Consider the following 24,488-nt stretch of genomic DNA (forward strand, 5'->3'; position numbering starts at 1 on the left):
CCTAAGACTGGTGCGTGCGTGCGTGCGTGCGTGCGTGGCAAGGTGGTATGATGCGGTGGGTGTACAGTACTAGGGTGAGGACCAGACTGTCGTCCTGCCAGGCTGGTGGTGGGACCGAGTCTACTGCACATATGAATCTAATACTTCCACAAACAGAAGGTCCCCTTCACTGGGGGGCTTCCAGCAGCCCCAGAAGCAGTTCCTAAACCAGCTAGAGGTTTTGCATGGTGCCCACTAACCTGCATGTTGTCCTGCAGGCTCTGACCCACACGCTCCCACCCTCGAGCCTTCCATTCCTTGTTCCTCCCCACCCTACCCCGGGGGGGGGGTGGGAGGCAGCATCCTGTAAACCCAATTCTCACAGGGCCCACCCCATTGAGTGAGCTCTGAAGCCAAGCTTCACATTGCACCCCACCCCCTCCACCCACACAGCTGAGCTCACCAGGGCCGGCCTCTTTTGCAACTTTCCCAAGTCTGTGCATGAGAGGGAGAGGAGGGAAACAGAAGGAAGTCGCTTGGCCTCAACAAGCTGTTCTGATCCAAAGCCTTTTTCCTCTGAACCAGCTGAGAACTTCGCTCTACGAGGAGACCGCCGGACTCAGAGAAAACGCCGCCTGCCCTCGGAGGCCAGATGCTAAGCGGCCACAGCTGTAAGTGCCCTGGAAGTTTTTTTCGGTTCTTCTGTCTGTCCCAGCAACCCCCAGAGGTACTGGGGTTTGGGGGTGGGGTGGGGGGGGAGTAGAGGCAAGGCATGCAAGGATGAGGCTTAGAATCTGGCAGCTTCAGGGCTTAGATCCAACCCCAAGACCCCCCACGCCAGAGAAACATCTAGGGCATGGCAGCAAGCCAGGCAGGAAGGACTTCCCCGCCCAGCCCAGGGAGCTGGGGCCCGGCTCAGGGCTCTGCAACGGTCTCAGCAGGAGGACACAGCTACTGACTCAGCTGAGGAGGGCCAGCTAACGCCCTGGGTCGGCTTGCCACATCAACAGGGCACCTTCTTGGGTGGAACCCTCTGGCCAAAGAGTCTCACCGGGGAAGGAGGAACTCCTAGAGTTAAGAAAGTGTCCTTCTTGTTTTAAATCGTGAATGTCTTCCGGCACGGCTCTGCAATGCTAAGCAAGCAATGAACAGAGCTGGACAGATCTGGGTTCTAGTCTCAGCTTGCCACTAATTAGTTGTTCTTGACTCAGGAACCCAGTGGACTCTGCTGGCATTTTGTAAATTGCCAAGTGCCCTATAAGCGCTAGGCATTATGCATTAATAAAAATAATTTCTTTGAGCTTGTCAATCGATGCCCCAACACACAAGATAGAGATAATAACTAGTTTGTAGCCTCAGATCTACATAGTGCTGATGCATAGTAGGCACATAGTACATGTGCTGGATGGATGGACAGATGGACGGACAGATGGATGGATACATGGGGATGAATGAATGACTGTTTATTGGAGATTCAATATTCCCAGCATGGGTCAGGCTCTGTGGAGGGATAGAGAAGTGGGAGGCAGTGTCCTGTCCTCTGGGCACTGACATTCTACTTAGGGAGACAAGACTAATACTTCCAAAGAACTTAAAGAACACGAGCAAGCGCTGAACCTCCTGAAACCAGGGCTATGGGTGCACTTCCTGGAGGGAGCAGGTCTAGACCTGCTGGGATTTAGGAGGGTAAGGCAGACTTGTGAGCCTTCCCTCAAGGCAATAAAGCTTTCACTCCATAGATAGCTTCTTTTCAAAGACAAACTTTATTCCCATGATTGTAAATCCCATTATTTTTAGGGTGGATATATTTATCATTTTCCAAGATGTGGGATCAGGGAGGGGAGGCACTGAAAGTGGGGTAAGGTAGTAGGAGCAAGGTGGGGAGACTGCCTGCTTCAGAATTCCCCTCTGCCCCTGCTCACTGGCTCCTAGTCGGCAGAAACGACACCTCACCCAACACCAGCAATGCAGGAGATTGTACCTGGGTCCTGGTTGGGGCCAGTGGGGTAGGGAGAGAAGGAAAGTGAGAAGGTAAGAGCAGAGCAGATCCAAGAGCCCTTGTAAGACTGGCCCCGAGCCCTAGGGCTGTTGTGTGGCGGGGGGGAGGGCGGACATCAACCCAGTCTTTCTTGCTCCCCAGGGACTGACCTACACCGTAGCTTGGGTGGGCAGGACCAGGGCTCCAGGCTTAGAAGGATTGCCAGGCAAGAAGGGGAGACGAGTTAGTCACATGCAGTAGACAGTGAGTCGCCTGCACATTTTTCTCTGGGTGGACCGGGGCTGGCTGAAGGCAGCCTGCTTTTTTCCCTGTTATTTAACAGTGGAAGGTGATGACTCAGCCTGGCCTCTAGGAGGATGCCCAGGTTTGAAGCATCCGAGGCAGCTGAGTGAGTGGGAGGAGGCTCAAAAGGGCAGCTGTTGCCAAAGTCTGGCCAAGGGCAGAGCCCAGAGGACATGGGAAGGGACTCAGCCACGTCTGAAATCTGCACATGCCTCCTTGGTGAGCCCAGCCAGTGTCTTCTGCCAAGATGCCTTCCCTCACCAATGACATGGTCCTGGTCACCTTCCTGTTGCTGCTAGTTATCCTGCGTGCAAGGACCAGGCTATTTTAAATAGCAAGCTCAGCAAATATCTACAGCAGCAGAATACTTTAAGGGCACATCCAGGGAAGGGGCCTGGGGGCAGGGGGTTGGGGGTAGGGAAAGGGAGCTCAGAGTCAAAGCCAAGGTGAGTCACAAGGGTTTGAAGAAGAAAAGACTCAAGAAAAACTCAAGGAGAAGCCTTGAAACCTCAGAAGGCCTGGCATGTGGCAGAGGGATTGAGCATGTTTTATGTGGCCCCAGGAGAAATCCACAGCTAGTGGAGGGAAGGAGCTCTATGGGGGCAGGTCTAGCTCTGTCTTCCATGATGTAGTCGAGATGGCTCAAGCATTGGGTGGGGGTTAGACTAGATCATCTTTGAGGTCCCTCTACAGTGCGCTGGAGCTGGCTCCCCACTGGTAGCTTGAAACCAGCCGTGGTGGGTGTATCTACACGGCAGAAGGTGGCAGGTGCTACAAATCTGGTCTCTGCCACCACCCCCATCCCATGCAATTGTTAACCATTTATCTGGGTCTTCCCCAGTTGGGGGAGCCTGTGCTCTAAGAAATGACGTGTGCCACCCTGCAGAATAAGCCACAGCCATGAGCCATGTCTGCTTCACCCACGTGGGAACACACTCACCAAGGTCAAGCAATTCACCCAAGGTCACGAATGTATGGAGAACTCTGATTCCAAAACTCGTGATCAATCCCTGCTACTAGGGGACCTCCCTCTTCTGCCCCAGACACAAAAGTCTTGTCAAGAAGTCACATTCAGGGGTGCTTGGGGGGCTCAGATGGTTAAGCGTCTGCCTTTGGCTCAGGTCATGATCCTGGGGTCCTGGGATCGAGCCCCACATCGGACTCCTGGCTCAGCGGGGAGCCTGCTTCTCCCTCTCCCTCTGCTTGTGCTCTCTCTCTCTCTCTCTCTGTCAAATAAAAATTTTTTTAAAATCTTTAAAAAGAAAGAAAGAAAGAAGTCACACTCAGATGACTTTGGGCTGCCATCCACCCATGTGCTCTTTTTAAAGAAATTTTAAGGTTTTATATTTGATATTGTTTAATTACAATAACACCGAGCCTTATGTAGCAAATTTTAAAACAAGACATATATAAAATAAAACAATAGCTCCTAGCTTCTCATCTCCCTTCCCCCAGCTCCTATTATTCATTTAGAGTGTCTCTCTCCATAGCTTTCTGTATATACAGGACAAGCACAAGTATAATATTAAATATATGGTCAACACATGTGAGGTTGTTGTTTTTATACAATTGAGATCATACTATACAAAATGTTCGGGGATGTTCTTTTTTACTTAAATTGTTATCATATTTTTCTACCTCATTACTTCCCTCTTTTTAAAACCGCCTAGTATTCCAAAGTCTGAATGGATCATAATTTATGTAGAGACTCTCTTATCGATGGGTACTGGGTCACAACAACGTTCTCCAGCAATTATCTTTGTATAAAGGTATGTTTGAGCATAGGTACGTTTCTACAGGACAGATTTCTAAAATTAGAACCTGGGGTATTACAGTTTGATATTGTCAATTTCCCTCCAAAAAAGGCCAGGCTTTTCGTAGTCTGTCAACAATATACAAATAGCGCTTCTGCTGTACATTTGCCGACACTAAATGTTACCATCAGTCTTTTTAATTTTTGCCACTCTCTGGCATGTAAAAAAAATTGGCATTTTTAAATTTTGTATGTCTCTAAAAATGAGTAAGGTTGAGTATCCTTTCAGAGCTTACTACTTATCATTCATAAGACTTCTGTTGGTTGCTTATTCATATTCCTTGCCCGCTTTTATGTTGTATGTTATTTTTGATTACCTGTTGGGAGTTTCCCAGGTAGTGCATACTGATCCTCTGTTATACACACACACTGTCTACCTCCCCCGCCCTCACCCCCAAATTCCCCTTCGTAAGCACACCAGCTTCGCTGCCCTACGTCAAGCCCACACCACCCAGCCCTGAGCCTCTCTGACAGGGGCACCAAGTGGCAGGTGTGTGATCCTTGTTCTAGTCTTATGGAAGACAGTAGAATGAGCAGGTAGGCCTGGATTCAAATCCCAGCTCCCAGTCCAGGCCCTACCATTCATAGGCTGTGTTTTTAGAGAGAAACTACCTCCCGTCTCTAAACATCTGTATCCTCAGTGGTAAAATAGAGACCAATAGTGTCGGTCCCGCAAGCTCCTTTTGTGTGTTAATAATAGTCATAAAAGGGACGCCTGAGTGGCTCAGTCGTTAGGCGTCTGCCTTCGGCTCAGGTCATGATCCCAGGGTCCTGGGATCGAGTCCCACATCCGGCTCCCTGCCCAACAAGAACTTGGCTTCTCCCTCTGCCTGCCACTCCCCTGCTTGTGCTCTCTCTTGCTCTCCCCCTCTCTCTGACAACTAAATAAATAAAATCTTAAAAAAAAAAAAAGAACAAGGAAAAGAACCAGATAAAAATTAAAAAAAAAAGAGAGAAGTCCAAAAGAGCTAACATTTCTTGAACCTTTAATGTGGGCCAGTAAATGTATTACAATAATATAGTATATATATTCTCATAATGTATTCACTCATTTAACCTCACAATGAGATGCATATTTGAATTTGCATATTCACAAAATCCTCAACTCAGTGCCAGGCTAACAGCGTATAGTGGGATCACAGACGTCTCCAACATGGAGGCATGGCCCTATCACAGCGCGTGAACACACTGCCCTCCAAGTAAGCACGCCGAGTCTTGACCATGGTGGTCAGTCCTCACACAACAGCTCTTGTTCGGCAGACCTGTTCCCTCTGCTCCCATTTGTACCTCTTGTCCCTTGGGCTGCTTTTCTCTCCATCTCCTCCAGCTCTGCTAGGGTTTTGGGGGGGCACACCACACCCAAGCCCAGGGCCCCAGATCTTATGCACGCAGATTCTACGGGTCCAGACTCGGGAGGTCAGGAGGCAACGTGGCAGAGGAGCTTCTCTGGGCTTCAATTCAAACCCTGGCTCATCCACGTACCACCTGGATGGCCTTGGATGACTTATGAGTGAGGCGGCTTTTCAGAGTCTCAAGGACTCACCTCACAGAACTCTTGGGAGGATTCCCTGGGCTCTACGAGAACGCAGAGCAGGCCCAGCGGGTGTTCTGCCGGTGCGACTTCCTTCCCCTCTGTCTCCACCTCCCTGTGGTTCTGACTCCCTTTCTAAGGCACTGTATTAGCTTTCGAAGCTAAGTTAGCATCTTGTACCAAAGCCTTTAGGAAAGAGCTCAGCGTGGCTCCCGCTCCCCTTCTGGGGTCGTAACTGGTACTCGGAGACATGCTGCCTTTCTGAGGGTTCTGAGACATTTCTCCCTTGGGTGCCTTCCCTCCGGGCGGTGACATCCCTACAAAATGCCACCCTAACTAATACCTGGAATTACCTTCATCTACCTGTCTGGAGCATAGGGAATGTTTGCTGCAAGAATGAAGGAATGAATGAATGGACAGAATCCTTGGTCTGATCCCCACGACCCATCTTAAAACTTGCTTCTTCTCCCTGCTTTCCTATCTCCATAGGAAGATAGACTGTATTTTTAGAGAGAAACTGCCTCCCGTCTCTAAACATCTGTATCCTCAGTGGTAAAATAGAGACCAATAGTGTCGGTCCCGCAAGCTCCTTTTGTGTGTTAATAATAGTCATAAAAGGGTCTTCCCTTCCCTGAAGCAAATCGTCCACCTTCTCCATTCACCTGTTCCCAGAGTTTTGATTACTTCATTCCCTCCCTCTGAAATATCACCCCCTAACCACAAGTCTTGTTTCTTCAGGGCCCAGTTGGATTGCTGGCTTCTCTCCCCACCCGCAAATTCCCACAGCCCTTTCTCTGTGCTCCTGTTGGGATGCTTTACACCTTCTCTTTGGTGTCATCACTCAGCCCTGTGCTTTCTCCCAAGTTCCTATTGGTTCCATCTTTGTGCTCCTCCCTGTGTCTGTCGCAAAAGCAGGGCTTTGCAATGCAATAGACATGTAGGTCTTTTTGGAATAACTGTCATGGATCACCAAGACCTGTTGCCCACCATGCCAACCCAGCCCTCCTAGGTTATGGCAGAAGGTCCAGTGACACCAACTCTGGCTTTTGGGACAAGCAGCTCTGAGCAGAGCCTCAAATCACTCTTGGGCCGTTGCATGGCTCATGGAGAGTCACCAACAGCCCTCAGCCTCTGGGGGCTTTTGTTTGAGCTTTGCACTAACTAGGCAATGCAAGGCAAGCCTCTTGTGGCCAGTGAGTTACAGCTCCAGTAGATAAAGCAGGTTTCAACCAGAAGGGACCTTGAGTCTTTGGGGCCCAACTTGTTCATTCGCTCGTTGGAGAGCCAAGACTCAGAAAGGGGAAGTAACTGGCCCAATGCCCCACAGTGGCAAAGTGAGAGAATGAGAACCAAGGCCTCAGGACATCCAGTGTAGAGCTTTTTCCAAGTACCAGGGGAAACTCAAGCTGGCTCTTTTAATACCTCAGCCAGGCAGAGTCAGATCAAGGTTTGCTCAGTATGCCTACCGAGTACATCCAAGGATAGGAGACTCAGGAGTTGGGAATTGTGTATACATAAGTGTGCATGTAAGGGCAGAACCCAAAAAGCCAGTTAAGCAAACCCCCTGCGACAGTTTTGCTTTAGCTTGTTAAAAAATAATAATAACAATCAATATGTGCATGTCTATAGAAAATGCACACACGCACGTATGTGTATTTCTCTTATAGGAACAATACCTGTTTGCCATGTTTGTTATTTAAAAAAAGGAACATACTAAAAAGCACAGAGAACACATGTTAAATTGTGTAATTTCCTACCACCCAGAATTAATCACTTAAATTTGTTGTATATTTCTTTCTAGCCCTTTTTCTATGTAAGTGGGAACTCATGTCCATAACTGGGGTGGTATTGTATATACAGTTTAGTGTCTTCTGTCTTTCATTTAGACCCCAGGAGGGGCACCTAGGTGGCTCAGTCAGTTAAGTGTCTGCCTTCGCCTCAGGTCATGATCCCAGGGTCCTGGGATTGAGCCCCGGGTCGGGCTCCCTGTTCAGCAGAGAGTCTGCTTCTCCCTCTCCCTTTGCCCGTCCCCACTGCTCATGCTTTCCCTCTCTCAAATAATAAGTTTTTTTTTTAAATAATTTTTAAAATTTTAAATAATTTTAAAATAATTTCTAAAAGTCTTTAGACCCTATGCATAAGCATTTCCCCACATTAATATAATATTCTCAAAAACTCCACATTAATAGTTCATTGTGTGCCATGATTTATTTACCCACTTCCTTGTTGTTGGATGTTCATAAATAATACTGTGCAGAACATTCTTGAACAAGAATCTTTGCCTGCATTTCAGATTAGTTCCTTAGGACAAATTCCTAGAAATGGAGGGCAGGAACATTTTTAAGGCTGTCAATACTTGCTGCCAAGTAGCTTTCCAGAAACATGTACCAATTATACCCCCACCAGCTGCATTGGAGAAGAGCCTTTTGATTCTGTGATTACAGCAACACCTCGGGATGGGGGAGGGGCACTCTCCCATCCAAAGCCTCTCAGGCAGTCCTGACAATGGACCCCTTGTCCTGCCCCCATCTCCTCTTCCCACACTGCCCTCCATCCCTGGCTCCAGGCTTGACTGTCCTCAAGGCCTCTGTTCAGTCCCGTCCATTCTTCTTGGCGCTCCAGGCTGCCTCCAAGAGCAGGGTTGGTAAAGCTAAAGGGTGAGTGATGTGCCTGTCCTATGGGACCACCACACTTCCAGCCTTGGGGAGGCCCCAAGAGGAAGTTGGAGGGGAGGTGGCGTAAAGGTTGCTGATCATCCATCTCTTTTGGAAAACAACCCCACCTGAGTCTGGGCCCAGAGCAGTGATCTGCACATCAAGGGAGGGAAAGCAGAGGCCAGCCTGCAGGGGACTCTGGCTGTAGGGGACTCTGACCAGCATGCAGCTGACTCCTGTTTCCCTACAGGCTCTGAAGCCCCTCCATGAATCCCCGGAAGAAGGTGGACCTGAAGCTCATCATCATCGGAGCCCTGGGGTAAGCCAAGATCAGCTCAGGGTGTGGGGGTTGGGAAGCAGCCCCTACCCAAGGGCGGTGAGACCTCCTGAATATTTCCCACCTACCATGGGTCCCTTTCTGATTCAGAGTGGCACCAGGGAGGACATCCCACCCCCAGGAAGAGAGCTCAGATGGCAAAAGAGCCTGGGATTCGGGCTGCCTGGTTTCTGCTTTATTTGGGTGGGTCCTGGCTTCTAGAGTCCATTCCCTAATCCCTTGCTGCTCACTGTGGTCCTTGGACTACAAGTGTTAGAAATTCAGAATCTTGGAGAGATGGCAGCAAGAGGGGCATGGCAAGATCTGAGAATGGTGCGTGTGTGTGTGTGTGTGTGTGTGTGTGTGTGTGTGTATGTATGTTGTTCACATGTGTCTGGGTATTTGTCCTCAGTGTAGGAAAGACTTCCCTCCTCCACCAATATGTGCACAAGACGTTTTACGAGGACTACCAGACCACACTGGGGGCCAGCATCCTCTCCAAGATTATCATCCTGGACGACACAACTTTGAAGCTACAGGTGAGCAGCTCTGCCTTCCCCTCTTCAGCATGCATACCTGAAAATCATCCCACATTCCCTAGCTAGCCACTCAGACAGTAGTGTGCACCAGGAGCTACAAAGGTCTAGAGCAGAGATCAACAAACTTCAGCTCATGGACCAAATGTGGTCCACCACCTGTTTTTGTAAATAAAGTTTTATTGGAACACAGCCATGTCCACTGTTTACTTATGGTTATGGCTCCTTTCACACTACAATGGCAGAATTGAGTAGTTGCAACAGACGGTATGGTCTGCAAAGCCTAAAATATTTACAATGTTGCCCTTTAAGAAAAAATTGCTGATCCCTGATCTGGAAAAAAAAAAAAAAAAGGACAAATCCAAGGGTTGGGAGGCCCCACTCCTAGTCTCAGGTTCACTGGAAATCTTGGTAAGTGGCCTTGAGCAAGTCACTCCCAAGGTCCAAATCTATCCGATGAGAATAACTGTGCCTGCCTTGATGACCCAGGGGAAAAATGAGAGTTCAGATGATAGTGCAAAGATGCTGTAGTGTACATGGGCCACAGGGTTAAGATGCCTGTGGGTGAATGGACCACAAGCGCCTGTGTCTGCTTCCTACCTGGGAAAGGAAACTTTGCCATCACGTGATCCAGTTGGGCCCACCTCCAGGCACTCATTGCAGCCCAACGGGGTGGCTGTTCTTCCCCTCCAGATCTGGGACACGGGCGGACAGGAGCGGTTTCGCTCCATGGTGTCCACATTCTACAAAGGCTCCGATGGCTGCATCCTGGCTTTCGATGTCACCGACCTAGAGTCCTTTGAAGCGCTGGATACCTGGCGGGGTGATGTTCTGGCCAAAACTATTCCAATGGAGCCTTCCTACCCCATGGTGGTGCTGGGAAACAAGATTGATCTCGCAGACCGGCAGGTACCGTCCATACTTTCATTCAGTCACCAAACATTGTGTGAGCACCTACTACACACCAGGCCCTGTGGTAGAGCCCACACATAGAGAGCTGAATCAGACACAGTCCTTGCCTTAAGAATCTTGTAGTCTAGTAGTGGATACAGACACTCTAAAAGATGATTATGATAAATGCAATGATAGAGATATACCTTGGATATTTGGGGACCACAGTGAAAGGGCATCTACTCAAGCCCAGAATATAGAAAGGGCTTCCTAGGGGAGGTGGATTCAGCATGAGCAAAGGCAAGAAATAGCATGATGTGAGTTGAGAAGTGAAAGCAATTTTGTCTAGAGACGGGGAATGGAAGAATTAAGGCATCAGAGGAAGGCAGGTGGAATTTGAGTTCTTATAGAACAGTATTTCTACCCAGGGCCAGGCAGGGGATTGCAGTTATAAATTCTTGACTCTATAAATTTTCTGGGAATATATTTTATCAGCATGAGTGTATTCCAGATTATCTGGCTAACCACATGACAGCCGGTCTGCTCCATAGCTATAGTGACCCCACTCGTGTAGGTGTTTACTGCTATAGTGGAATTGATTAGAGCTCTTTCCTTATTGCGTACTAATGAAAAAAACAAGAGAGGTAGTCTTAATTTGTAAAAGATGCTCTTGTGCCAAATGAAGCTTAAATGACACCAAAAAGAGCCATTTGAAGAAGGTTGTCTTAGTGTTTCAAAGGGAGAAAAGAAATGAGGAACTGAGCCATCATATTTGAGCTACATTTTCACAACGGTTCAAATAGAGAAAAGGATAGAACTGAGGCACATTTGGAATGATGGATGGATGAATGGACAGACAGACAGATGGACAGGTTGGATGGATGGATGGATGGACGGACGGATGGATGGATGGATGGATGGGTGGATGGATGGGTGGATGATGGTGCTTCCAATGAAGCTACCACCATCATTAAGAAGAGCCTTCTGTTCAGAAAGAGATGAGTTTAGATGTGCTGAGTTTAAGGAACTTGTAGAACGACTAAATGGAGATGACAGTAGAATATACAAGAATAAAACTTCAAAGGAGATGTCTGTGCTGGAAATAGAAATCTAGGCATCATCAATTCAATGGTCACTTCAGGTTTCAAATTTAGTGTCAACTCTTTAATTGCAAACATCCAGTCTCAGGTAATAATCAAAGTCCTAAGTTCATTAAAAGGCAAGTTGTCTCCCTTTCTTTTTTCCACTTGGGGCAGTTATAGGTGAGAAACTATGGTCTAGGTGGAGGGAATGGTCCTTTGCCTATCACTGCCAACTTTATGTGGCCTACACTCCCTCCCCTTCTCTGGATAATTGTGGTTTCAGACCCTGTCAGGAATGAAGCAAGAGGGAGAAGAAGTCAGCAGAGCAGGAAAATCCTTATTTGATGGGTACTGTCACAAGATAGTTTGTACTCTCTGGCCCCGGCAGGTGTTTCAAGTCGTCTCTTCCATGGGTTACCTTTGGATCCATAAGAAGCCTCCACTGGAAGCATTTACTGTCCCTCCTATGACAAGCGTCTTGCATTTTCCGCCTCTCACTCCTCGTCTTCTGATTTTTCATCCTCCACCCAACTGAGGGCACCACTTCCTGCAGGCAGCCCTCCTGATGAGATTTACAACAGCCCCAGGCTGGCCAGCTCTCTGTGGAGCCTCCATCTCCTTCACAAGGCTTGCCCTCGAATTCTGGCTCCCTTGTAGGAGCAAGGGTGATTGGTTCTCACAGCAGTCTGTTCTCTCTCTGCCCTGTTGCCTTTTGCCTTAGATCCCTCGAAGGCATGCCAGGCGCCTGTCTGCGGTATCCACCAAACTACAGGGGTCGTATGTTAAGCTTTTCAAGTGGCCTCCTTGAAGCCTTCCTTTTTTTTGGCTAGAGGTGAGGCTTTACCTATTCTCCCTCTTGCAGGAGGGTAAGGCATATACCCACAACACAACTATTTCCAAAGAAATCCTTTCTAATCCTCCTCTCATCCTTTTATATTCATGCTGTGGGTTTTAGAGCCATCTAACAATTTCTTGGTCATGAACCTTTGGAAATGGGCAAGGTCCTGGGGCGGTCTGTCTCCCAACCCACTTTATATCTGACATCCATCAAATTGTAGTGCCTCTGCTGAAACTTCCATTTTAACATCCTGCTTCATGAACCTGTAGGTCATAGAGTGGGAAGTTGAAGGATTCCAAGCCTGAGAGTGATCTTTTCTCAGTGAAATCAGAGGCACCAGCTTCTACTGAGCAGGAGAAGGAAGGGAACCAAGTAGAAGTCTCAGGAATCATGGTGAAGCTTTGCCAGTTACTCTGGAGAGAAGTCAAGGACAAAGATAAGAACTGGTGGGTGACACTAGAGGCTCAGCGAAAGAAGGAGACCAGGAGTTAAAGCTGGCATCTGCAGGTTGGGTGTTTCTCCAGCAGCCACATGTGGGTGGGGAGCCAGGAACGAGGGACCTGGGACTAAGGTGTTTCCAGACAAGAGTAGCTGAAGAGTAGAGGTGTGGGGGCATGGACAAGCCACCAAGGAAAGAAGAGAGCCAAGGGGAGGTTTGAAGGAGCAGGCAGCTGCAGTGTCCAAGACGGAAGGGCAGAGCAGAAGGAAGGAGGGCGGAAGGAGGTCGAAGGGAAGGAGACTGTGTCACAGAATGGGAGGCCAGATTCAATATTTGATGGAGGTCCTGAGTCAAGACCCGGGAAGAAGAGGCTGAAGTGGAGAGAAGATGCATTCTGTTGGGGGGGCAGGAATTGTGAGGCTACCCTGAGCGGGGGGCGGGGGGGCACAGGGTGAGGATGACAACAAGCAGGTGATGACTCCGAGGGGTGGAGGGGAGTCCATCCAAGCCAGGGGAGGGGCTTTGCTCTTCAGAGAGAGGAAGGAGAGAGACCTGAAAGAGGCAGTGAGGCCCCAGGCAAGCCCATTCTGAGGTCTGTGGTGAGCGACACATGGAGATAGCCCCCACTGGTGAGGGCGACAGGGGGAAAGTCCAGAGACTCCAGGAAAAGCCAGGGCTCAGCCAAGCCAGGGAAGTGAGGGAGGACCCTGGAGGAGGGAGAGTGAGGGGAGTTTGTCTTTCTGCAGGCAAGCCCCCCACCAAGGGCATGGCAGGGTGGGGGTGGGGGAGGTAGAGTAAACACCAGAGGTGGGGAAGCTCAGCAATAATGAAATGAGGGCAGGGAAGTGGAGAGGAGGAACCGGTGAGTGAGGAGGGGTGAGGCTGGGAAGCCGCTGCCCTCCAGGGTCTGTTGTTTTGTCCCAGCTTAGCAGGGGGATTGGGGAACAGAGAAGGCCAGCTGAGAGACGTGCTCTGGGCTCTCACGTGCACAGGGGTGAGTGGGTAAGAGCCAAGGGCCACCTGAAGGAGCGCCTTCTCGGGACTCAAAGCCGTGCCTGCTGTGTGCCCCTGGTCAGCTCCAGTGTCCTCACGGGCAACATAGAGCCCAGACTCGGATTTCATGAGCTGGCCTGGGGATTGAAGGTAGTGGTACCAGAAAGCAGCACGTGACGAGCTTAATACACCGCGGGGGTTGCTAGCCTCGCTCTTATTTCCTCCACGGGATGGGCTGAGAAAACATGCAAGTTTTTCCCACTTCATAAAACGGAAATAAATATTCAAAACTATACTGCCAGATTTAGGATGAGGGGAAAGTTCTGGAGATGGGTGGGGGTGATACCCAACCATCCATACCCAACAGCAGGAATGTGCTTAATGCTACTGAACTGCGAGCTTAAATATAGTTAAAATGGTAAAACTTATGTTTATGTATATGTTGTATACGTTACCACAATAAAATACATATATATCTGTGTATTATATATGTATGTATCATATATATGCATGTATTATATATACATATATTTATCACCAGAATGATTTTAAAGAAATGGTTGACTTTTTTTAAAAAAATCCCTATTCCGTCTATAAAAGGTCATAGTGGGAAAATATCAGTTTGATAGAACAGCTCTGCTAGCACCCAACCTACAGGGAATTTATTCACTGGAATGTGAATTCTTTGCTCTATGCTCAGGTAGGCAATTTCTAACTCATCACTGATCCATAACATGGGAATTGTATTTTCCGAAAATATTCTGTTATTTTTGGTAGCGGTTTAAGATGTGCCTGACTCACTAATGTTAACATTTATACAATTGATCATTTAAAATGCATAGGAGATGGAGGGGCACCTGGGTGGCTCAGTCGTTAAGCATCTGCCTTCGGCTCAGGTCATGATCCCAGGGTGCTGGGATCGAGCCCCGCATCAGGCTCCCTGCTCAGAGGGGAGTCCGCTTCTTCCTCTCCCACTCCCCCTGCTTATGTTCCCGCTCTCACTGTGTCTTTCTCTGTCAAATAAGTAAATAAAATCTTTAAAATAAAATAAAATAAAATGCATAGGAGATGGAAAGGCATCATACATAAAATTATGCAAACTGAGCTAGATTTGTGAAACGTTTGGCCTCTGATGAACAAGCAAAATTGTAACAGAAGGAAAACGTTAATAGTATATATTATCAACCAAAAGCAAAATTAACCCAGGTAATGCTTTTAAAAATTTTGTATTTCCCATAATAAAAATAAATAAATAAAATAAAAATAAAAATTTTGTATTTCCCAAGTCCCCAAGTAGCACACCCTGAATTTATTGCCACAGTCAGAGCCTAAAGTATAAAGAACTGTCATTTTATAAATAAAGAGAAGACAAGATGATTTAAACTATCGTGAAACCGCAACAAGAACTGGAAGTGAATAGTGAAAGGTGCTGTCTGGGTGGCTTTCTTCCCAGGCCAGCTTATGGAGGTTGAGTGGGGAAGGAGAAAGGGTGAATGAAAAGAAGGTTAATTCTTTTTTAAGATTTTTTTTTTTTTTTTTTTTTGAGAAAGAGAGAGAGCTCGAGTGAGTTAGAGGCAGAGGGAGAAGCAGGCTCCCCGCCTCCGAGCAGGGAGCCCGATGCGGGGCTCGATTCCAGGACCCTGGGATCATGACCTGAGCTGAAGGCAGAAGCTTAACTGACTGAGCCACCCAGGCGCCCCAAGAAGGTTAATTTACAACATAATCTCGACTGACATTTTGGGGCGTGTATTTAACCACTCCATATAAACCCAGCAGAGAAAGATCGGGGCAAGTGAGATAAAACGCCTATCACAAGCGGGCACCAGACAGACCCCCGTCACTGTCCAGTGGGAGAGAACAGAGCTGAGCTGTGCTGAGCAGATTGCTGCTGCAGGCTTGTCCTCCCAGCTCTGTTGCTGGGTTCCACGGGCACTAATTCTGCTTCTCACACCACGAAATATAAAAGATCTCCCTACATCCTGGAGAAGGGGAGGCCTTGACGTCTTTTCACTTGACCTCAGTTTTTACTGCAACTCCTGTGCATGCTCATCACCTGGTGGGGCGGGGGGGGGGTGGGCTGGGGGTGGTTAGAGAGAAGGAAGGCAGGAAGGCACTGTAAGAAGTAAGTCCCGTCCTCCCACTGGAGGATTTTAAAAGGTAGGAAGCCCTTTGCATTCCTAAGGTGCCATCCAGGTACAACAGTGAGTTCCTAATGCTTTTTTATTTGTGGTTACTGGTGAGGACAGTACGAATCACCAGCCACCCTTGCTTGACCCTTCCTCCAAAGAGTTCAGAATGTTCCTGAACTGTGAGCCTTCTTGGTTGCTCACCAGGCCTTGGGCATCCATGCTCCATGGAAGGAAGCAGTCCTGGCCAATTCTAGGGCCCTCCTCCTAAAGGCAGGAGGGTCTTAGAGATCAGAGGCCAAGACCAAGGCCTAGGGTTTCCCCCCAGGACCTGGGCATGGGGTGTGGATGTGTCACCTAGCCCCCAAAAGACAGGCTGCTTAGCTGAACCCAGGCTGCACCCTCCAGTCTTAGGTGGCGAGCCTCCCAATGCCGGGGCAATGCTGGTGTCACTGGGAGAGACAACTGTGAGCCCCTGGTGCTGCCGCCACACGTGAGACCAGGGAAGCAAGGACCAAAGAGACAGGGGACAGGGATGCTTCCTTTAATCCCAAAGAGACAGTCATTCCTAGAACCTGCAGGAGTGAGGGAGGCAATCTGATTTCCCCCTGGCTGCGCTGTCCTCTGGGAGAGAAGCAGAATGTCCTTTGTCCATGATAAAAACCCTGGCTCCCTTAAGTAAAATGAAATCATGGTTACAAAGTACCAAGCACAGCAATGTTCGATATATGGCCATTTCCTCTTCCCGGAAATTATTAGGCATTAAACTGAATGGCTCCAATTGTCTTTGGAAGTAACTAATGGGACTTGCCAAGCGCCTTCCAAACCAACATGCTCAAACTCTGATCGGCCGTTTGCAGTCGGGTGGAGATATACTCATTCCGCCCACACCGAGTGTGGCCCATGGTGCCAGGTCAAGAGCTGAAAAGACCCTGAGCCTGAGCTCAAGGAGCCAGTGGTCTAGCGGGGGAGGCGGCTGGGCAGAGTCCTCACGTGGTGCCCTGCAGAGGGCAGCCCCGATCCCACCGGCACACTGAGCTGGGCGTCACTGCCGCTCTGCCTTCTCAGCTGTGTGGCCTGAGGCAAGTTGCTAGACCCCTCTGAGCCTCAGTGTTCTTACCTATAAAGTGGAGCTATTAAGACCCATCTCACAGGGTCACTGGTGGGATTCAATGGATTAATATGACAAGATATCTAACTCAGTATCTGGCGCACAGCAGCGGCTTACCAACTGTTCTTAGGACTCTACCCTGGGGAAGAAGGGTTAGCAAGGACCTGCGTGTCTGCTCAGCAACAGACCTCCTGGGCACAGGCCCTCGTCAGCCTGCTCAGGGGACAGAAGTCCTCCACCCTGACTAGCATGTGTCACGTTCATCTCCTTTTGATGGGACTGAAGAAGGAGCCAATGGCAGGAAGAAGTGCCTAGTGTGGGCCTTAGGGGGGCAGCCTGGTACGGTGGGTTGTGATTCTCTTCCAAGCCTGTATGCAAATCCTGCTCAACCTCACACACCCTGAGCACAGTCCTCAGTTTCCCCATCTGGAAAATGGAGCTAGCAATAACCACCTCATAGAGTTATGTCAAGAAAGAATGCACGTAGGGACGCCTGGGTGGCTCAGTTGGTTAAGCATCTGCCTTCAGCTCGGGTCAGAATCCCAGGGTCCTGGGATGGAGCCCCATGTCAGGCTCCCTGCTCAACGGGGAGCCTGCTTCTCCCTCTCCCTCTGCAGCTTCCCCTCCTTGTGCTTCCTCACCTTCCCTCACTCTCTCTCTCTCTCCCTGTCAAATAAATAAATAAAATCTTAAAAAAAAAAAAAGAATGCATGTAAAATTTCGGAAACACGGAAGATTCTCGATAAATGGGAGTGGGGGGGGAGATGGTGGGGATGTGACGGTGGGCAATATGATGACAGCGGGGATGGTGGCGGTGATGATACAGGGACAGTGATCATGTCTTCCCCTCATTCAGGTGCCCCCGGAGGTAGCCCAAGGCTGGTGTAAAGAGAAGGATATTCCCTACTTTGAAGTCAGTGCCAAGAATAACATCAATGTGGTACAAGCCTTCGAGATGCTGGCCAGTCGGGCTCTGTCCAGGGTGAGTGGCTATGGTGGCAACACCTCCAGGGCAACACCTTCCCCAAGGATGGGAAACTCAGGAGCTTCCAGAGAACACACCGGGCGCAGGTAGGGCTGTGGGTAGGACAAGATTGCCCATCGTCTTCATTAGTTCCGGAATGGGCCCAGCAGTACTCTGATTCTGGGCCCCAGAAGGCCAGAAGTATAAAGCTCCCTTAGAGGGTAGAGTCGGTGGCCCCTCAGTCGGGCTGATTATCGTCTATGGAGTTTCTAAAACGTACGGTTCTGCACCTCACCCCTGGACATTCTAATGCAGTAAGGGTTTGAGAAATGATGATCTAGTTCAATCCTGGCTGGTGGCAGAGACGCTCCACAGAGCCGTGCATCTGCCCAAGTGGAAGATCAAAGCTGCAGGGTTTGCTGACATCCTCCAATCAAACAGCCGGATAGCTGTGGACCCTGTGTTGAGTGTATCATCTGTGCGGGGCAGAGTGCAAGGCTCGGGGCCCCTTGCTCTCTGGAGGCAGTCTGATAGGCCCACGTGTGGTCACAGTACAGGTGTGTGCTGGGGAAGCATTTGGCGGGGGACCTCAGAGGAGGGGCACACAGCCCAACTGTGCGGGAGGAGGGGGGAGGACAGGAAGGTCAGGGAAGGCTGCCTGGAAGCGGTAGCAGCGTTTTCATCCCCTTCCAATATGGAGTCTGGAAACTCAGAAGAGGGTTCATGAGTGATCAGCACAGGGAAGGAATCAGCTTGTCTCATCATTCTGCCACATTTAATCAGGGTGGGCTTCTCAGAAGAGGGGAGAAGCTCATGGCAGCAATGATTTTGAATTGAGGAAAGGAGCACGGGAGATTGGGGGTTTCCCCTCTGTGGAGGTGCCTGCCGTTGTGGGGGTGCCTGGCCCCATGCTGCCCGTGGCCCTGGGGAGAATGTTCCTTGGCCCTGCCTGTGGGCGTCCACCAGGGAGAGAGCCGGCAACCACCTCCAAGGGGCCGCCCGCCCGGGGAGAGGCCCCAAGCGTGCCATGCAGACCTCTCAGAGCCTTCGTTTCAGGGTTTGCCCCCTCCAGGCTGTTTTTATGCTTCCTCCCCAGCCCCCAGCCCTCGCTGCCTCGGGTTAAAGGGAAACTGGGGGTGCCCGTCTCTAGCGCATGATCAAGAGGTGTGGTTTTATGACACCATCTGCAACGTTGGCTCTGAAGCCCCAGATGAGCCTGCTCACGCCATTGCCCTGGAAAGCAGAGGAATGTTGTTTGACCTTGTATGGTGGTCTGTGATAAATGATCCTCCACAAACACGGGGCAGTGATTTGCCAGATGATGAGTCACAGGGAAGCTCCCTCAGCCCACAGCCCGTTTGTGTGTGGTCAGCAGCTGCCCTCTCTGAAAAAGGAGTGCCCTTTATTCTTAAAGTTACCTCTTTCCTGCTGTGTCAACTTTCTGGAGCTTTCTACTGGTTCTGTTGTGGTGGTCGTGGTTGTAGTTGCTGTTTTAATACCCCACTTGTTAAAGGAATGGCTTAGCAAACCCAGGTCAGTCCCTCGTGTCGACGGCGGAAATTTACCGATGAGAAGTCTGGAAGTCACAAGTATGGCGTCCACAGTCCTGCTGACCTGCATTCGAATCCTGCCCTGGTGCTTTCAAGTAGACCATTGGGCAAGTCATTATGACTCCTCTGAGCCGCCGTTTCCTCATCTGTAAAGTGGAAATAACGCAATCCCAGAAACACTTATTGAGTTCTCAGGCTAGGGCTGGAGCTCCGGACCTCGGTGGCTCTGAGGTCAGGTAGAGGAGTAAGACATTCACAAACAGGCTGTCGTAGATGTAAGTGCCCCAGAGGGAGCAAGGTCAAGGCACGGAGATGACTCAGTGGTGGCTGGTGGAGAGGGTGGGTGAGGATGTTACCCAGAGAAGTGGCATGTGACTTGGGTGTTGAAAAATGATACACAGATTGCAAGTGGACATGGGAGGGGGGAAGGGAGGGCAGGAGAATGACAGAGAGAAGGGCATGGCCAGAGGCCCAGGCACCAATCTGCAGGGCCCACGTGAGGAACCAACTGTGGGTCCGTCTGTAGAAGGAAACGTGGCATGAAGGGAAGTGGGGTATGGGGCAAGTGAGGAAGCCCACAAGGTCAACAGCACAGATCATGAAGGCCTGGAGAGCCCCAACCAGGACTCGGATTTCACGCCGCAGGTGCACACTGTCCAGACGTCGCCGCTGGACCCGAGGCATACGGGGGCTCACCCGGTACCTTGAAACCCCACTGGACATGTCCTTTACTCAGAAACTTGAAGGAGAAATATTTTCACATTAAAACAAAGCAAACAAACTACCAGAGCATAGAATGTAAAATTCACGTGGATGTTTACGGTAAACCTGGATGTTGCACATCTCTAGTTTAAGGTCAAACACATTTTCAAAGACATTTTCTACAAAAGCTTTCCCCCTCCTTCCCAGGGAGGTAGTTGGAGTGTTTGAGAGGGAGATGTGAGGGGTGGGCAGGGGAGGGAAGCCCCAGGCTGGGGCTCCAAAGCCCAGGACATCTGACATTAAGTCCTGGCTCTTCCTCTTACTGTATGTCCTACAGCAAGTCATGCAGCCTCCCTCAGCCACCACTTGCCTCTCTTTAAGTACAAATAAGAATAATGGGGCTGTTGCAAGGGCCAAAGAAAGCAATTCATTGTACAAGAAGGCATTAAACAAAAGGTAGCTGCTTTAAAACAGGAGCTGTGTATAAGGGTTTCTGGCAGGGGAGTTTCCTGCTTCATGGAGGATGGGCCCCATGGGTGGATGAGAAGGTACCGCAGCAGTCCAGGCATGACAGAATGAAGATGGCAGGACAGGGTGGACTCAACAGATGTTGGAGGGAGAGCCTCAGGGGTTGATGATGGTCGAATATAGGAGAGAAGGAACCAGGAGTTATTTAGGTCGATGACCAGGTTCCCAGCTTGGCTATCGGGGGCATGATTGAATAGAATGCTAGGGACCAAGCTAGGAGAGCAGGAACATCACAAGAGGAGAGGGTGATGCAGTCCATTGGGGCACATGACACTCGTAGTCCCTCGAAACATCTGAGATCTGCAGTGAACTCTGGTTGGAAAGAGTGGTTTTTGAGTCCAGCACCAGAATAGGTCCTCAGCCAACATGTTGAAAGAAAAGATAGTAGGTAGTTACTTTAGTATCCCAGTCCGGCCACTTTCAAGGAGGAGAGTACTTAGTTATTCCAAAATATGATTAAGAATGCCCTCATGATCCAAGAAGGGACACCACCTGCTTCAGGGGATCTGGGATGATGAGGTTTTGCTCAGCAAAATCCAGTTGGCACTCCATCCCTGCTGGGACCAGTCAGGCCTGGTCCCTGTGGAGTGAACGACAGCTTGGAGGCCCAGTTCCTTCGAAGCTAACGAGACAAAGACATAGTTGCCATGTCCAGGAGGGAAGCCGGCTGGCTGTCTAGCAGGTAAGCATGTTGAAATGATAGGACCTTTTTGAGGTCCTCCAGCTGCAAGATCTAAAAGCACCACAGAGGTGACCAGGCTTGAAAGGACAGACTGCAACAGTCAGTCACATCCCTTAGGCGCATCAGGTGCATGCGTGAGGACACTACTATGCGAATGTACAGCTAGATGCACACATCACCTAGAGGACCGGGGCCTGGAGGAAAGAATTACACAGGAGACCTAACTGTGGCCTGCCGGTTACTCGAAAGTTTTGTGGGAAATCTGAGGAGCCAGATGATGCCATGACGGGCCAAAATGGTGTCACAAATGGGAAGCACTCTGGTAACACGGACCCGTAGAGGTGTGACTATTATTGGGTATAAGAAAGCTGGTGTGAAGACCTCAGGCTTTGCCAGTGTCATGAGCGAGGAAGTTTCTCACACCTTCCAGAGGCAGCGTTCCATTTGAGTCTAGAAATGCGAAGGAGCTCAGAAAGCTCCGCCGCTCCTCTGGGCACCCCCACTCTCCTTCCCCGGAGGCTGGCGTTGCGGACGATGGCACGGGTTTCTGGTCATGAGGGGCTCTGGGGTCCCAGCAGGGCCTTGGGTGGACGTGAGGGTGGGGCGTACTCGAGGGTGATGAACCAACAGGCCCTGCCTCCTGGGTCCAAAGATCCAATTAGGAAAGTTCCAGATCCCAGTCAAAGTCTCTGGCTTTCATGATGAGGGAGGGACGCGGAAAATACCAGACAGTAAGAGAATGCTTCCAAAACCTTCCCCTCAGGCGGAGATGGCTCCCTCGGTGTAGAGAGGGGCTTAGCCGGGGACGCTCTGCTCTTCCTCGGCCCTCGCTGGGAGGTTCAGAAATGTCAGGATTGTAACTACGTTCGCTCGGCGGTGTGAGAGGGCCCCGCACCCAGCAGAAGGGGCCAGCAGAAGGACCGGACACACCCGGGGCGGCAGAGCCTGGGGCCCGCACACCAGGCTGGACGGTGCTGGCAAGAAGGAGCCGCTCGGCCCCATTTCCTCTTCTCAGACATGTCGGGTGGGATTCTGCTCTGTCAGGGTGAGAGCTAGGGAAGCCCTGGGGTGTCCTGGGTCAAGTGTGTACGCAGTGGGGGATCCTCCCCAGCAGAGGGGGAGATCAATCTGGGCTGTGGGCACATCTCCAGAGAGACAGACCTTCTGCAGAGCCTACACTGCCCTCAGCCCCCAGCACTAAGCCTTCCTGTTAAAATTACTATTATATAAATTCTAATAACTCTAAATAACCTGTCTAGGGATCCTCAAGGCCCATCACGCAGGCCAACTAAGGCCCGCGAGACCCTGTGTGGGAGGGCTGAGAAACAAGTGCTCTCAAGAAACAAACTATCTGGAAAAGGGCTGGATCCCAGCCCAGCACCATGAGCTCCACACGTCAGCCCAAATGACCACTCAGTCTGGGGGTGACAGTGAGTCATGGGTCTCAGGAGCCAACATCATCAGGGTGCAGCAGGCGAGCCCTGACACCACCTCCTGGGAGCCAGGGCCACAGCATTAGGGCCGTGACATTCACCAGTGGAAACGGGTGCTGCTCGGGGCCACACCAAGGGGGTGAGAGGCACTCACCCGCCGAGTGAGTGCACACCCACCAGCTCGCACACTCACACACGCAATGCCAGCTGTGGGGGGCATGGACACCTGAGCCTGGTGACCGGTGAGAGCCTGGCAGAGTAGAGAGATGAGGTCCCTTTAAGAAGAGACCCTTTCGCCTGGGAATCCGTCTCCTGGAGGAAGGGCCTCCTTGCCCCACCCCACCCTCGCCCCCGAGCCAAGCGGGGTGGGTTCTGGGAGAGAAGTGGCCAGCTGGGTGGGGAGAGGCTTTCTCCGGACATCGCTGGGACCCAAGCGTTTGGGGAGGCGGGCAGAGAAGCAAATAGGGCCTGGCGGAAACGCTGAGTATTTTAGGGAGAATAGAGGCCGTGGGAAGGGCAGAGGGTTGACGGGGCTTCTCCAGGTGCCCGGGCAGCGGTGAGGGGAGGCTGGGAGGTGGACGTGGTGAGAGAAGGTTGGGGTGTGGGGGTGTTTGTGGGGAGAGGTCTCCAGCAGCAAGGAGGAGTGGGCTGTCATCATCTCTGCCTGAGGTCAGATGTCAGCTCAGTTACTCCCTCTGGAGAAGGGAGAGTTGTGGGACCTCGTTGGAGGTCAGGAGACTCGTGCTCCGGGCTCCTGGGAAGAACCTGAGGAGGAGGGGAGGAAAGAAGAGGGTGGGGAAGACCAGGGCTCACCCCCCCCACCCCCCGGGGGGCCTCAGCTTCCTAACAACACAATAGGGAAGGAACAAAAAGCCCAACCACCACCAGCCAGCAAGAGACAGAAGGCAGGGGAGGCTCTTTGCCTCTCAGGATGTGAACTCTGGCTTCTCTTTTCTTTCCCCAGTATCGAAGCATCTTAGAGAATTACCTCACAGACTCCATCAAGCTCTCACCAGAGGACCAGTCCAGGAGTAGATGTTGCTGACCATCTAGACTCCCGCCCCGGTGCTCAGCGAAGCCTGCCTGGGGCCTGGGCATCCCGGCCCCCACCAGCCCCCCACCCGCCCAAGCCCAGCCCCAGCAGCCTGGCCTCTGCGGCCAGAGCCCTCCACCCCCTCGAGTCTGTACTGGGTCCAGATCAGAGTACAGCCCCTGCCTCGGGCTGAGTGTAGTGAGGACACAGCTGGGCCTTAGGTGCCCCAATGGAACCCAGAATGTCACAGCCAAATCTTGGCCCTGGAGGAGGCACAGTTCCCTCACTGGCTCCAGCCTTCCTGCCACCCGCCCTCCCCGAACACACCCCTGCTCTAGAACGCACATCTCTGCAGACGGCCAGGCCACTGTCTCCGGAGTCCTGTTCTACTCTCCTGTGAACTGGCCTTCCTTGTCCATGCCACCACACACCCGCAAAGCCTCAGCACAGCTTTGCAACAGGGCCCAGCTCAGGCTCCCTTGGTCACCAGGGCCAGAAGGTGAAGGCCTGAACCTCACGTAGGCGCCTGCCTCAACCCCTGGCAGCCACGGTTCAGGCCTGGAATATCGCTCTGTCCCCTCCAGGGTATGGGACTGAGAGAGCTCAGGAAAAGGCACCAAGGACTGGCTCATTCCTCTCTGCTGAATGCTCAGACGACTCCTATAAATCTCTCTGAGCCTCGGCTTGCTCGTCAGTCAAATGGGGGTGGTATGTGCCCTGCCCACCTCAGAATATATGATTTTGAGGACCAGAAGCTCTGCTTAAATCTCAGTTGCTGTCTTTGATATGCATTTATTTATTCCTTCAACAAGTGTTGTTGAGTGTCTACTATGTACAATGCACAGAGGTCTAGTGACAAATGAAGTCAACAAGGACCCTGCTCTCCAGGACCCCACATTCTGATAAGGGAGAGAAGCCATAGACACAGAATTGAAACAGATATTCTCAAATAGTAGATAAGCACTTGAACAAAGCAAACAAGGAAATGGGATTGGTGCAGTTTCAG

General features: G+C 50.7%; 1 protein-coding gene across 1 annotated transcript; it reads left to right on the forward strand.

Moving 5' to 3' along the window:
* Positions 1-434: 434 nt before the first annotated feature.
* On the forward strand, positions 435-24,236 carry RAB7B (RAB7B, member RAS oncogene family). Its single transcript, XM_028120328.2, has 6 exons — positions 435-650; positions 8,509-8,577; positions 8,987-9,113; positions 9,804-10,019; positions 17,447-17,572; positions 23,414-24,236. Exons 2-6 carry the CDS (start codon positions 8,525-8,527, stop codon positions 23,492-23,494), a joined length of 603 nt encoding a protein of 200 aa, XP_027976129.1. The 5' UTR covers positions 435-650; positions 8,509-8,524; the 3' UTR covers positions 23,495-24,236.
* Positions 24,237-24,488: the final 252 nt, after the last annotated feature.

Source organism: Eumetopias jubatus, unplaced genomic scaffold (assembly GCF_037043125.1).
Source record: "Eumetopias jubatus isolate StellerSeaLion01/CBP00866 unplaced genomic scaffold, mEumJub1_p1.0 scaffold_12, whole genome shotgun sequence".
NCBI classification, from domain to species: Eukaryota; Metazoa; Chordata; class Mammalia; order Carnivora; family Otariidae; genus Eumetopias; species Eumetopias jubatus.